At 40.6% G+C, this 15384-nt stretch overlaps 1 protein-coding gene across 1 annotated transcript in view; it reads right to left on the bottom strand.

The window, feature by feature from the left end:
- Positions 1–3778: 3778 nt before the first annotated feature.
- The window catches only part of tmem132e (transmembrane protein 132E), a 135273-nt gene continuing 123667 nt past the window's right edge, over positions 3779–15384 (bottom strand). The window contains exon 9 of the mRNA XM_005725417.1: positions 3779–8793. Coding sequence (XP_005725474.1) covers positions 7723–8793 — 1071 coding nt within the window. The 3' untranslated portion in view covers positions 3779–7722. The remainder of the gene's footprint in view (positions 8794–15384) is intronic.

Raw genomic sequence — 15384 nt, forward strand, 5'->3', positions numbered from 1 at the left:
TTTAAGTGCTGCATTAGTGCACTGCGGATATCATACATTTTTCTTCGGCAGTGGGATTCCTCCTTAGAGGTCTGGTGTGAATTCTGGTACTCTGGCACCCCCAGTGCAGAACTGAACCTTTATTACAGGTTAGATAAGGCATAAATGGCTGGTATAGTCACAGCGGGGCTGCTGATTGATTTCACTTTGAGTCAACTCTGCACTCCACGCTGAACCAAATTACCACTGAGCTAAATTTACTCGACTGCTGAAACGCCAGTCGTGCCACATCAGAAAAATAATAAGTTAGACAAAGAAGTCCTGTTATTGCCAGAGGTGCACTTGTACTCTTTGTGCATCAAGTGCGTAATTTTGCTAAATTAGATTTCCAGCAGAGAATCGGATGACAAAATGGCATAAATGTGCGCTGTACATTTTCCCATATATTAGCATTATATCATACCATAGCCTGCAAGTATGGCCGGACCATTTGAAAGCTGCATCCAGACTGTTAATGCAGGAAGTGAAACTGTAGACATCCTCACTATGGAGATTGTTTATTAGTCTGAAGTGCACGTCATTAAAATCATTACTTAAAGCTGCAATCTGAAAACGCATGTATGTGCAAAGATATTTTGAGAGACTGTGCTGCCATATTTCTCTTGACTGTCTGTAAATTCTGCAAAAACTAGTAAAAACACACATGAATAATATCATTTCCTGCTTACCTACAGCTCTCAGTCACAAAATATGTAGCTTTATTTTTCCTAGAGGTAACGATGACAGTTTTTTGTCCAATTTTACTCAAAAAAAGCAAATAGTGTACTTACCTGGCATTAAGTACTTATGTGTGACTGACTCAGTAATAAATAAATAAATAGAGGGGATGTGTTATTTAACCCCAAGAACATGATTTACTGACATTTAATGCTGCAACAATCCATCACCATCATGGTGAAAAATAGGAAGTAATTCTTACGATCACTTCATGTGTTGTATAAAACAATTTGCTGGCAGTGAAAAAGAAGAATATTACAAAACTGTTGCAGTTTGTTAAAAAAGGCTGAGGAGTTAGTTCATCATCAACAATATGATGCTATTTAAAGTAGACGTGCTCTGTTCATTTCCAGCTCCGTATTTGTATTCTTGGACTAAAGTAGCTTTTCATGAGTCATGCTTCAAAATAATTCTTATTTATTTCATCTTGAGCCTTCCTGCAGCCCCTTATTTCATCCTCGGTCTGATTTAACCTTCTCCCTCTCACCCAGCTTTCTTCTGAGTGCAGGCAAAAGATTTGAGCAACCAATCGGTGGAGCTTGTGTGCTCACAGCCAGAGCTGTGTGCCCAACATGACCATGTTGGCGAAACTGGCTCTCGGTGAAATTATACAAATCCAAAACTGAGCAGCCGGAAGGCCTCACAGGGATTATTTGTACATACACTGATGATTTGAAACTTTGGCAATGATTTATTTGAGCATCATTGCTATATACAGTCATGTGAACAAGAGTTTTCACAGGACTCTATGCAAGCCTGCAAAAAAGCACACCCTTCCTGCTTCCCTGGGAATTAAGAGCGTAAATAGAGCCATTGATCAAATGCACCTGATCAGGTGATCATGAGTAAGCATGAGCACCTCTATAAAATAAAAATGTTGGCAGGTTGCTGCTCTGAAGCATTCAGGTGTGTGTTAACAAGGTGCCATAATCTTTTCAGCTGTGGATGTTCTAACAAATTCACCCCACGGTCAGCCCACGTAGAGCTACACCTAAGCCCTCAGTTAGCATGTTAAATGTTAAAGTTCACGACGGTCTGTTAGAAAAAGCCGGAATAAGTGTGGCTTGTATGAAGAAAGCCTCTTCTTTCTAAAAAGAACATGGCAGCATGGCTAAAGATTTGCAAAACTGCAAGAATAATGCACTTGTATTGTGCCAACTGTGAAGCATGGTGGTGGTGTGGCGATGATTTGGGCTTGTTCCTCAGCCATGGGACTCCAGACCTCAACCCGATTGAAAACCTGTGGAGGGTTATATATAAATGCATGAGCTGCAGTAACATTATAAAGCAAAGTGGGCCAAAGTTCGTCCACAACAACATTAGAGACTGATAAAGTCATACAGAAAACAATTACTTGATGTTATTGCTACTAAGTGTGGTTCTAGAAGGTACTGAATCGTGGTTATGCTCATTTTTCCACAGGACTCTCGGGTAAAGCTTTCTGTTATTTAAGTGAAAAGCAGATTAATTTTCTTGCTTTGTCACATTTTCCACGTCTGGGGTGCGTCAGATGTGTATTAATAGTACTTCATGCTATTTTTATTATAAACACATAATAGATTTCAATCACCAAAAGATGAGATACAGCAAGTTAACGCACATATTGTCCCGCACTGTATGGTGGACGATTATAGAAGCTGCTGACAGCTGCAGAGAGGCCACTGCTCACCAGAGCCCAGACGCCTCAGGCACTCAGTCTCATAGACGCAAATGGATTCAGTGTGGCAGCACCTCCGAGAGTGGGCTGCGTTTTCTCCTTAAAAATGTATTTATGCTTTGTAAGAGGTTCCTTTGAATCTGTTATGAGAATCTGGAGAAGGTGCAAATGAGATGACGATAAACACGACCCGTCGTTTTATTATTGTGGCATCACTGATGTGACAAATGTTTGTGCTGTGTGAATCAGATCAAATGTAAACACAGTTTATTTGTAATAAAAGTCCTTCAGAGATGTTAAAGCTGATCCTAAAATGAAACGCATATGAGGACAATTTAAGCTTCGGATGCATAAGAGCTCATAAAATCCAGCTAATGAACATTTTGAATCGGCATACTTTGATACACGGTTTTCTCTCTATATAGATTTTTATACATTTTTCCACACCTACACCTAAAAGAAAACCCAGAACCAGACACAACTGACTCATATTTGATCAGCAGTAGCAGCTGAAAATATTTGGTATGACTCAGATATATAAAGATCCATTTAGTGTGGAGCGTATTCCGCTGTATCGTGCATTCGTTTGCTTCCAACGATCCGAAGTCAGCATCCATATCCCAAGTTCCAAAACCCCACTTACTGCTCTCTAACGACCTGCGTCTCACCTGAGTTCAAAGGGCTTTGATCTCAGCTGCCCAAGTGAAGTGAACTAAAGGAGTAAACACTCCAGACTTTGAGTAAACACCTCCAAGTATGGATTTTAATGGATGGGAGCCGCTGGATGAGACGAAACACACTACAGTAGGTTTCTATACCCACCTCTGCAGAAGCTTCTTGCTGCTGCGGGAGATGCACACAGCTGAGGGCAGGGTGAAAAGCACTGATATATAACCTTCAAGTATAAGCTGGACTCTCTATCAGGGACACACGGGCAGACGCGCACTAGGAGACGATGCATCATTAAAATACAAAAACCGCAAAGAAAAGAGCAGTCGCTTTAAATTAACCTCGTCTTTTGTCTCCACATCCTTGCCCTTGAATGGATCTGTTACCCGTAAGATAAAAAGAGGTTTGAATTTTAAATCGGCATAAACAAATAATAACTTCCAAAAAAGTGCGTAACACCATTACTTTCACATGCTGTATAAATCAGGTCCCCCTGTGAGATATTAGGCACCCAATGAGCCAAAATCCTTCAAGGTCAGAGCGTCCCTTCATATATGAAGCTACGAGGCTGAATTCTTGACATAACTCACGCTGACACGGAGCACACATCGTGCCAAAAAAATGTAAGATGATGAAAAAATTCCCACTCGTGTTAACAATGGAAAGCAAAGTAAAGACGACACTGCCATTTGTGTATTGCATTTTCTTTAGTACTTTACATATAACGGGAAAATACAAGGGTTTGCTTTCAAGAGAATACAGGAAATTTAACAGTGCTCTGTACATTACAATATTATAGTCAGTGTGGTGGTTACTTGGCACAGCCAACCGAGCCGTGCACGTTGTGCACATTTCACCATGGGCGGGGGGTGAGGGTGGGGATACAATTCAAAATCTTCATTTACATGTTATAAGCAGTCTAAGTTTCTATTAGCAGCTTGAAGAAGATACAAAATGAGCAATATCTACACTTTGCCAAAGCAGGAAGGGACTGGAGGATGTAAAAATCATAATAAAAATAACGTATTAAATACTGTGTGAGTACGTCAGCGAGGAGGGGAAGAAACATGTGAAAACCGAAGCTGCTATTAGACACTTAATCTGTAAAGTCACCAGATCAGACTAACCAGGTTAACACTAATCACAAAAGAACCAGGCTTAGTTAGGAATTCTACATTCATCCTGAGAGACCGTCATTTGAAGTCAAAACTCAAACTGATTTTTCTCTCTAGTTCACAGGAAAACATGTCGATGTCGTAGCTGAAGGAGGTCGGGCTTGGACCGTCGTCTCGTTTGTAGCCGATAACACAGATTTAAAAATTATTAAAACCAGAATTGGTCATTATTCTTTTCAACCACATGGAACACAGAGAGGGCATGCAGCAAATCAAACCCTTAAAGTCCCAATCCAGGATTTATGTAGATCAGCTGGGGGTCTATATACAAGTAATATATGGAAAAGTACAGTTTAGTGATGAGAAATAATCTCACGCCCACTTTCAGACAAGAATTAAAGGGACAGTTCACCCGAAACTAAACCTCTGGGTTGTAGTGATATTTAATCATGTCATTTTTTTGGGATTTTCCCAGTTTTATAGAAAAAAAAAAAGCTCTCATCACATAGATCATGACCTGATTACACAAAGCGATCCACAAACCTTGTGGTGCGCACTTACATGTACAGCAGGAACTATTTTCTCTTCACCCAACTACACCCTCCAACCATAACAAAGTGCAGGAGAAAGCATCAATCTACCCATGACACGATGCACACCCTAGTGACAGAGTGACATCATGTAAACAACATAAATAGCGTCAAGCCTTCATTTACAGCTGAGCTGCAATGTTAACAAGCCGCACGCTTCGTTTTTAGTGTTTGCAGACAGTAGAAAGAAAACAGTTTAAAGAAGAAATCGCTCCAAGCGAGGTTTGTAGAGGTCTTTTCAAGGAACTGGTTCAGGATTTCTGAAACAGACATTGCTGTTGAGGTTTTAACAACCTTGAGCGCCTCAAGACAAGAGCCATCTGGTTTCATTATATTCAAGAGAAGGAGAACAATACTCCTGCTGATACCTCTATACCTGGAAATACCACATATTTTAAAATGTGTCTTTGTATTTATTTTGCGGTGAACTGGCCCCTTGAAAGGATTAATCCAGCTGCTGGTAGGTAGTCACACTGAGTGTTGAAACATGTGGTTTTCCAATGGGAAATAAAGTAACAGCTTTTGTATTTGCTACGAGTGACCGTGTCTTCAGATTGTCAATCAGTGAAATTTTTAAAGTACAGATAAAGTATGTCTTTAATTCTATATTTTCATCTGAAGAAGCTGGTATTTGCATAACAGCTGCCACAGTGAGAGGAATTCTGGATTGGGTCTTTACCCAGACCCTTTCCAGGGTCTTAAAGGCGGTAAAATGGCAACAAAATACATTTTGAGTGACAAATAGAGCCACAAAAAGAAGCATGTCACATTTGTTTGCTTATTTGCAGGATCCAAATTAGACAGTTAACACTAAAGAAAACTCCAAGCCCTTAGATGCACACTACAGAAGTTAAGCAGAGTTACATGGAAAGCCATTTTTTAAATCTGCTTGTCTCATTAGTCCTGAAAAGAACTTATTTTATGTGAGATCAGAGCTGGAATAACATCAACCTTTAAAGTCGTCTCTAGTTATTCTCTCTAAGTACTATAAAGCAGACAAGCTAACAGGGCAAGTGTAATTAAAAATACTATCAGCCCTGCTCCCGGTTACTATGCATCTGTCTGCCTGGCGACGTTTTCAGTCTTCAGATATTTTACGCTTAACTCTCCAGAGCTTTCATTTTTTCTGCTTGAGCTTACCTGAAAGCCACGTCAGTAAACATTTAAAAGACAGCAATTAACACTTCTACACAACAACACTTAGGCTGTGTTGATTTCAACCGCTTTGATTTGTCAGTAAAGCCTGAGGTACATTTACATGATCTCACACCCGCACCCATATCATCCTCACAGCTGAGTAACAGAAGCACATTTAGCATTTTCCCCGCAAAAGCTACTACGCTCCGGCACCGTTCATATTTGAAGTAAATTTGTGACCTCTACACACAAGTTCACCGGAATAGAGAATCGAAACAGGGCCCACATAAAGGTGTGTCTGAAAACAGTGTGACAGCATGAGATGGTCATGACTTAAATGATGGAAGAGAATCAATGATTTATTCCGTAACCTTCTTTAAGGATGGATGGCGTTTCCTGCAGAGTTTAGAGGATCTTGTGCTCAGTGAGAATGTTTCCATTAGAAGTTCTTCTTTTTATTATTTTTCCAAAAGGCTGGAGGGCCAGCCAAACTTGGGGAAGGGAAGTAAATCATCAAAAGATTAGAATCTATTACAAGTCTGATGCATAGCAAATCCCCTCGTTCAACAGTCAGATGTGATACCATTTAATAAAAATCTACAGTTCTGTTGTAACATTACCGAGGGGAACCTTCAGCCCACCACAAGACTATAAAATATTCAAGACTTCAACCAGCTTCCACTCGTATACCTTGGAGTAAGCAGCTTGTCAAATGTTCGAGCTGGAACTGGCTCCAGCTCGATGCAATATATACATATACTAGAGAGGAATGTCTGCATGTATGTAAGCCTGGCCTGGCCTGGAATGGCATGGCATGCGTGTAATGCATGATAACATATTCAGTTTAGTTATGTGTATGAATGATTATATAATTACAATATAAACATTTACAAATTTGGAAAAAAAGTTGCTGATTGTGCCTCACGATCCCCTTCCATGCAAAGAATGTTAGAGATCCTCGCAATGCACAAGCTCTTTGTATTTATTCCTCATGCTGGAGAGCAGTCGTAGAATTTTACATAGTAGCTCTTACTACACTGTCTCTAGCCGTCGTGAGAAAACAGGGTGTCCGCGCTGATATACGAGTGAACTGTGACCATTTTTTTTATTATAAGGCATTAAGATTTGTTCAGGACCATGAGGACTAGTAGTAGTAGGGCACTGCTTTTGACTACCTATGAAATGTAGAAAAATGTAAGGAATGAACATGAGTACAAATCATGAGTGTGCCGCACCAACAACAACTATGAAGAACGTTTTGCCGTTAAAAGAACGCTTTTCCTACTTTGGCGAAAAACAAAAAAACAAAAGAAAAAATATGATTTTTTTTTTAAAACATAGCTTTCATGAGAGTCTTTGACAGTTATTTGCTCATCAAAGGCCTCTTTGTTTGGAATAGGTACAGTACTGCAGAGTCCCACCGAGCCACGACCGGTACCATACACCTGTCCGTATCAGGCTTTCATTGAAATCAGATCCTGAAAATAAGAGAGCCTCAGCAGCTCTCTCGTCGCCCATGGCTCGGCTTCCCAGTGAAACAGGTTTGCAAAAGCCAAGATTTACAGATTTCTCTAGCAATCGAGATCCTCTGGTCAGGTCTTTGGCTTCCTCGCGTCCTCCTCTGTGTGAGCGTGTATGAGATTACAGCACTGTGCAAACTAAAAGAAACTAACCAAAACAACAGTTGACCTTTTAGTCTGTGAAAAAATTATCTTTCACTTAGGTGTAAAAGAGAAAAATAGAAAGGAACGTTCTTCTTAGAAAGCCGAGAGTGGGGCTCGACGCTGCACCTCGTATCTCAGGCTATTTCTTTTATTCTGCGCATGTAATCGTGCAGTTCCTCTGGGTCTTGAAAGCCCATATCCTGGCAAACCCACTGAATGTCCTCTTCATCTGCTATCGGGATGGAGTTATAGGGCAGCTCCTCTGTGGGAAGGGTGGTAAAAGTGGTGAACTTGACTCGCTTGCGCTTAGAGGTGGGTGAACTGGCATCCTCGCCGTTCTCCTTTGTAGAGCCCCCAGAGCTGCCGTCGCCCCTTCCGTGTACCTGGCTTTGAACGCTAGTCTGGGAACTGCCACTGCTGTGGTGGTCCCCGTGGCAACAAGTCTGTACGCCCTCCAGAGGGTTAGTGGGACTTTCCACTTGCTGTGGTGACAGATCACACTGGGCCCTCAGCGGCTGGCCGTTTCCCAGGAACACCCAGTGGTGGGAGTGATCCATGTTGGCCTGACCCTCAGGTGGGATCCGCTTATGGCGGTATTTAAGCACAAAGACAATGCAGTTGATGAGAAAGACTAAAATGGCCAGGCAGAAGACTCCCAGTAAAGCGTACATGCCAATCTCAAGGTCAGTCATGTTGCGAGACGAATGCACAAAGTCTTCCTCCTCCTCTTCTTCACCCTCAGTTGGTTCCTCTTGGATACTCATAGTAGGTAAATTGGTGTAATCAATGGGAACACTGGCAGGCTGCTCGTTAGATGTCTCATAAATTCGTCCACTAATGTTCGGATCGACGATTGGACGCCTGGTGACGGGTGCCAGCTCAATCTCCCCCTCCGTGGTCGCCTCTTCCTCAGAGTCCTCCTCGGGGCCAAAGCGGACCTTGACATAAACTGCAGCAGATGCGATGACGCTTTTGCGTTTGGTCTTCTGGCAGGCCTCACAGATGGTCATCTCCACACGCACCATCTCGCCAGATCCTTCTCCTTCTGCCACCACCACAGGCCAGCGTTGCTGAGGCTCCTGGGTTACTGACACAACTTTGTCATCCAATGTGGAGGCATTGAGGTTGTAGTCTTTGGGATCAAAGTAAGTCAGAGTGGCGGCTGTGTTGTCACTAAAAAGCATCCAGACAGACAAGCTGGCCTCCTGTCAGAGAAAAACAGAGAAATGCATTTTAAATTTCTAGAAATTAACTTTTTCTTGTTTCAGTATCAAAATGTCACTTCTGAAAATGCATCAAATGCCCAGACCACAAAAAAAAATCTGAAATCAACATTTTTTTTCCCATTGAGAATGTAATTTGACTTGTGGTTCATGAGAAAAACAAAGAAAAGTTATTCTAATTATTTCAACGCCATGAATATGTCAGGAGAAAGTAAGTGAAGAACATAAAAAACTGCACCAAAATCAATAAACAAGCTGCACTTACTTTACAAATCAAGAAACAGCTATGGTTATTCTTACACGTACTGTGTTTTTCCTTCTTTTGGGTAATATCTATACACACTAAGCAATGATGGATACTTATATTAAATACACCCCAAGTTCAAATGTTGAGGTCAGTTTATGTCCCCACTTGTAGCCATTCGACAGATTTCACACTGCTCTAAACACAAATTTTCAACTCCTGCATCTGTACGATGCAGTAAAGAACAGTTATCCCTAATATGGTCATATTAGTCATCAACTGTCAGCACAGTACCCCACTCAGCCAATCAGAAGACAGCATCCTTAATGGGAGACGAGCTAAAACTGTGGAAGCACATTTCTGCCCAGCAGAGACAAGTCAAAATTTTATTATCTCAAAATGTCCCTCAAAATATAAATGTACTTATTTATATATTTAGCAGTGGAAACAAGCTTCTATATATAACAGCTTGTTACAGGCAGTGGACGGATTGAGGAGCTGCACCAACACCCAGTGTGAAATAAACAAGGTTTATTTTGAAAATTAGAGTCCGACACAAAACAAAACGTTGGGAATGAACGTAATAGATCCACTTAAAACAAAAAGATTTTTGTAAATCTCAAGCAGACATAAATGTAAGATAATGATGATGCTATGTGTTAGTTTTACCAAATACAGAAAATCCATTTATTTTGTGTGAAGTACAGTATGTGCTCGAAAGCTTGCTTTTGTTAAATCCTATTATGAGTAATAGCAGGATGACCCTTTATTTATGGGTTAATAACAACGCTTATCAAGATGAGAGACGACTGATGGCCAAGGTGAAGCAAAGGTATAATTTTGATAAAACAATAACCCATTCTGTAGATGTTCATTCCTCACCAAAGAATATTTCAACAGTTCGGTTCCTGTTATTTCACGGCATTGATCGTGATTTGAATGCCTGTTCCCAACTGAGCCTTTGAAGTCCTGGACTTGCTCTAATTCCTAAATCTCCAGAGCATTTGTGAGCATCCGCAGTGCCCCTTGCTCAGTACAAGCCTCGACATGCACACAAAACGGCCTGCCTCTGATGTGCACACAAGCGAACCACTTGCGAGCACAGAGGAGGAAGGGGTGGCAGAGAAATGACTGTGTTGTCCTGAAGGCTACAACGCAGGTTCGTTCGGCAGCACAGACAGATGAGGCGCAAACAGCAGTGGTGTGCGCTGCAAATGATGAGCCCGTCTCTTTGTGTTTGCTTCTTGTGTTGGTTTTATTTTTGTATTTTCTATCACTCTTCACTGTCTGCTCTCCCCTATAGAGAAATTGGATAAAAAGCCTGGGTGCCACTGCCAACACGGCAGTTACCTGACAACATTCATCTGCTGCAGAATAAACCACAACATTGGTGTCCGTGTAATCAAGGATGCATCTGACAGTCCCTTTTGTTCACAGCTTGCCTAAACATCAGGAACCAACCATTAGGAAAAACTGACAGAAAGGGAAGATTTTGTTTGTAGGTGCAGAACAAATGCACAGAAGGAAAAAAGATGTTTTTGGTTCGAAAGAATGGAGGGAATCAAGTAGGGAAATATCAACCCTATGTTTGGTCCAAGCCTCTAACAGATTGGTTTAGGGTCCTCTAATGTGCTATTCGGGTGTCATTCTACCTGTCGACATTTTCATTAACATTATTCACCTTTAAAAATTCATCATGCAGTCCTAAGTGGCTCAGACATAAACATAAACTGTGTAAACTAATATTTGTGTAATATATGCCTCCTATTCTACTTTAGGAAACTCTAAGAACCAAAAGCAAAAGCAGTCTGACAGCAAAGTACACTATTGGGGTGATACTGTGGAGTCTTTAAGGTAAGATGGGGCCTGATTATTCAAGACAGGATTTTGAGACAAAATTTGAGACAGGATGTTGCTAATCCAAAGAGATATTGTGTAAATGAAAGTCCTACATATTTGTATCATTTCCTTTCTGAAGGACATATTATGGTCAAAAATGACTCTTCACATAGCTACTGGACGACACGATAATGCTATCAAGACAAAGTATTGGGCTAGACACCATCTTTATAAGATGGTCAAGTACAATAACCTAGCAGCCCGGTTGGGGACCATTAGAGTTGAAGCTCCAGTGTGAAATTTATGGTTTTCAGGGTTTTTAATCATTAACTCCGTTTCCCTGGGTCTTTTCCCGCGTTGTAGTTGTGCGTCTTATTTTGAAAGAGATACTTACACGTTACCATAGTGACCAGAGAGCATTAAGGGGCAGAGAGGAGGATGTTACTCTCAATTCTGTTGACGCATTTCAGGACGACGCTGCTAATAAAATTACACAATTACACAGTGAATTCGTGTTTATTATTATATTTACAAAATAACACAGTTTTTGTCTTGGTCGTATCATTTTATTTTGTTGTATTTATCCGCGACACCTTAAAGGCCGGTCCGTGAAAATATTGTCTGATATTAAACCGGTCCGTGGCGCAAAAAAAGGTTGGGGACCGCTGCGATAACCTCAGTTTTGTCTGAATTTAGAAGCAGGAAATTAGAGGTCATCCAAGTCTTTATGTCTTTAAGACATGCCTGTAGTTTAACTAGCTTATTTGTATCATCTGGCTTCATGAATAAATAAAGCTGGGTATCATCTGCAATATGCAATGCAGTACTATTAGCGTTTTCTAATAGTATTGCCTAAGCGATGCAATTATAATGTAAAAAGTATTGGTCTCAGCACAGAACCCTGTGGAACTCCATGACTAACTTTGATGTTAGTCATGGAGATTTCCCATTTACATGAACAAACTGAAGTCTATTAGATACAAACAATTCAAACCGGTGCAGTTTATTTATTATTCATTTAAAACCAACGTTATGTTCTAATCTCTGTAGTAAAATATTGTGGTCAACGCTGCACTGAGATCTAGCAAAACGATCATAGAGATGAGTCCACAGTCAGAGGTCATAAGAAGATCATTCATAACTTTCACTGGTGCCGTTTCTGTGCTGTGCTGCACTCTAAACCCTGACTGAAACTCCTCAAATAAACCATTCCTCTGCAGATGATCACCCAGCTGTTTTAGAATTACTTTTTTCATGAATTTCTGAGATGAAAGTAAGTGAGCAGCTTGCCATGTTTTATTTGAAAAAACACTCCACTGTCAAAAATTCATGTCCTCTGTTCAACCTCAGTTCTCCTTTTCATGGATGCCTTTGCCCTTGATTGTAACAGCTAGGAGAATAACTACACTCATCACTTTAGTGGAGAAAGAATTTTAACGGTGTTTCTGTGTTTTCTCAGAACTGACATGTGGGTATAGTAAGCAAAACTCTTTCATCTGAACAACACGATATGAATTAAAGCTACCAATATGGATGATAGTAAAGTAACTTTCTCAAGTTTTTATTTTGTGGCATCTAGAAATATATATATATGGATGTAAACGCAACATGAACAGCTTGGATTATAAAATATGCATAAGCAGTGCAAATATTATTCCGTGACATTTGCATCAATTTAAGGTTGCAGAAGTACGATGTGTACTTTTTCGCTACGCAGCAACAACAGCAACAGGAGTGGTTTACAAAGATCCCTTAAACGCTGAAGTCTTTCAGTTCAAAGAGGATTGAACTTTGTCATGTGGAACAGAATAATGCAAAGAGACCTTGATTGTCCAACTCGCTCCATACATAGTTTATGTGTTTCATTCATTTCTGGAGTAATAGAGGACATTTAGTAAGTTTTCCTGTGAAACGGAATCAAATGGCTTGAAATAGCTCCAGTAGTCCTCTGAGAGGTTTGCCGGCAGAGGAATTGGCTGCCTTTTATGGCCCGGCCTTGGAGAGCACTTAGGACAATACATTACAATAATTAAATTTCAAGGTGGCCAAGAAGCGGAAAGCAAGAAGAATTGGAATTTAATGCTCGCTTCTCTCTCACTGATGCCTGATGTGGTTGTCGTTGCGTTTTTAGCAACTTGCAGGCCAGAGAAAGGGCAAAGCGGGAAAACGAGTCAGACGCACACATACACACATTTCTCCCGAGGTGAAGCAGGGCTGCCAATTAATTCTTAGCTGAGAATTGCAGAGACTCTTGCTCCCGTGTGAAGAAACAGTGGCAAAGACTTTCCCCCTCTTACACAGACATCTTCGTGCTTTTCACTTGAGCAATAAAACCCATTTTGGGAAATGTATTTAGACGTATCAGAAGTGTTTTGCCAGGCTTGGCTAATATGCAGTTTTGTAATATATAATGGGACCAAAGATACTTATTAGTTCTCTGCAGCTGCCCTCACATGGTGCCCTTGCTAACAATGCTGGGTTCAGTTAAAAAAATCTAGCATAGAAATGGTTTTGTTGTCTATGTTGCGTGTTAAACCTGCATCAAACTGGCGACATGAACAGGATGCACCTTGCTCCTTTTTTTGTTCAAAAATCAAACTAGTACCTCCTGACTGCTGTCCACTCATTGGACATTTTATAAAGTGCACCTCAGTTGTAATGGATTAGACTCCTGTTTTTTAAATTCTTCATGGTGTAGATGATCCACATTGACATGATAGCACCACACAGTTGCCGTAGTTGTTTGCTGCACATCCATGATGTGACTCTCCTATTCCACCATATCCCAAAGATGCTTGACTGACAGCGTTTGATTGAGATCTGGTGACTGTGGAGGCTATTTGTATGGAAGCTCGTTTCCGCCATAAAAAAAAAACAAAACCAAAAAAAATATCCATAACTCAATATTTCGAGTTATTTTCTCAAAGTTTTGACTTATTAACTCAAAATTTTGAGAAAATTTTCGAGTTAGCACTGTCAATCAGTAATCTACGTGAATTACGTCATTTCCTTGTTACCCGGAAGCTGAAGCCCTCAGCTACAAATGCTACAGCTAAGCTACCAGTATTACAGCCAGTCATGAATGCACAAATTGCTGAGTATTTTCAGCGTGGCTTCACAACTGATGAAATCCTTTTGTTATTAGCTGAATCACATGGCGTTACAATCAGCAAACGTACTCTCGAAAGCGCCAATTTGTTGCGATCCAGTTTTGAGCGCGCATTCCTCTGCGCCATATCCTTCTGGGTAAAAAGAAAATGACGTCATTCACGTAGATTACTAATTGGCAGAGTTAACTCAAAATTTCGAGTCACTGTTCTCAAAATTTCGAAATTTCGAGAAAATAACTTGAAAGTTCAAGTTGTGGATACTATTTTTTTTTGGCGGAAGCAGGCTTCCATATATTTGAATACAGTGAATTCACTGAAATGTCCAAGAAATTAGTTTGAGATGATGTGAACTTTGTGACATGGCTGGTGACAGCCATCAGAAGACGGACAGATTGTGGTCATAAAGACATGAACATGGTCGGCAACAATATTTAGAAAGGCTGTGCTGTTTAAAAGATGCTAGATTGGCACTAAAGGGTCCAAAGTGTGGCAAGAAAATATGCCTCAGAGCATTATGCCAACATCACCAGCCTGAACTGTTGATACAAGGCAGAACAGATCCATGGTTTCGTGTTGCCTATGCCAAATTCTGACCCTGCCATCTGAAAGGCGCAGATGGCAAGGTCTGAAAGTTGAGTTTTATCAGACCAGGAAATGCTCTTCTAATCGTCTGTTGTCCAATTTTGTTGAGTCTTGTGAATCGTAGCCTCAGTTTCCTGCTCTTAGCTGACAGGAGTGGCACCTGCTGTAGCTTTCTGCTGCTGTACCCCAGCTTCAAGGTTCAAAGCGTTGTGCATTCAGAGATGCTCTTTAGAATACCTCGGTTGTAACTACTAGCTATTTAAATTACTGTTGCATTCCTATCAGCTTGAAGCAGTCTCGCTATTCTCCTCTGAGCTTTGGTGAAAATGAAAGTATTGTCACCCAGAGAACTGCTGTTCACTGAATATTTTCTCTTTTTTAGACCATTCTCTGCAAACACCAGAGACGGTTGGGTGGAAAATCCCAACAGATAAACAGCCCTTAAATCACCTTTCTTCCCTTTTCTGATGCTCGGTTTGAACTTCAGCAGGTTATGTTGTGCATGTCTTCATGTCTAAATGCAGTAAGTTGATGATATTTACAAGTAAACTTAATATCACCAGACTGGATGCATAAATAAGGAAAATGGTAAGAGCTAGGTGTTAGTCAGTAGCACATAATCCAGGCTCCTACTGAGCTACTGAATTAAGCTGTTGATAATGGGAATACTCAAATGGTTTTGGTATTACATTCAGACCTTAAATAAGAGTGTGTACTATCTTGTTTTTTCAGATGAGTTAATATGTACCTAAAATACAGGTTTTAAAATTGAGCACAGTCCTGTTGCCATGCCAGTTT

This window comes from Pundamilia nyererei, unplaced genomic scaffold, assembly GCF_000239375.1.
Source record: "Pundamilia nyererei isolate P.nyererei 1_Seehausen unplaced genomic scaffold, PunNye1.0 scaffold00015, whole genome shotgun sequence".
Lineage (NCBI taxonomy): Eukaryota > Metazoa > Chordata > Actinopteri > Cichliformes > Cichlidae > Pundamilia > Pundamilia nyererei.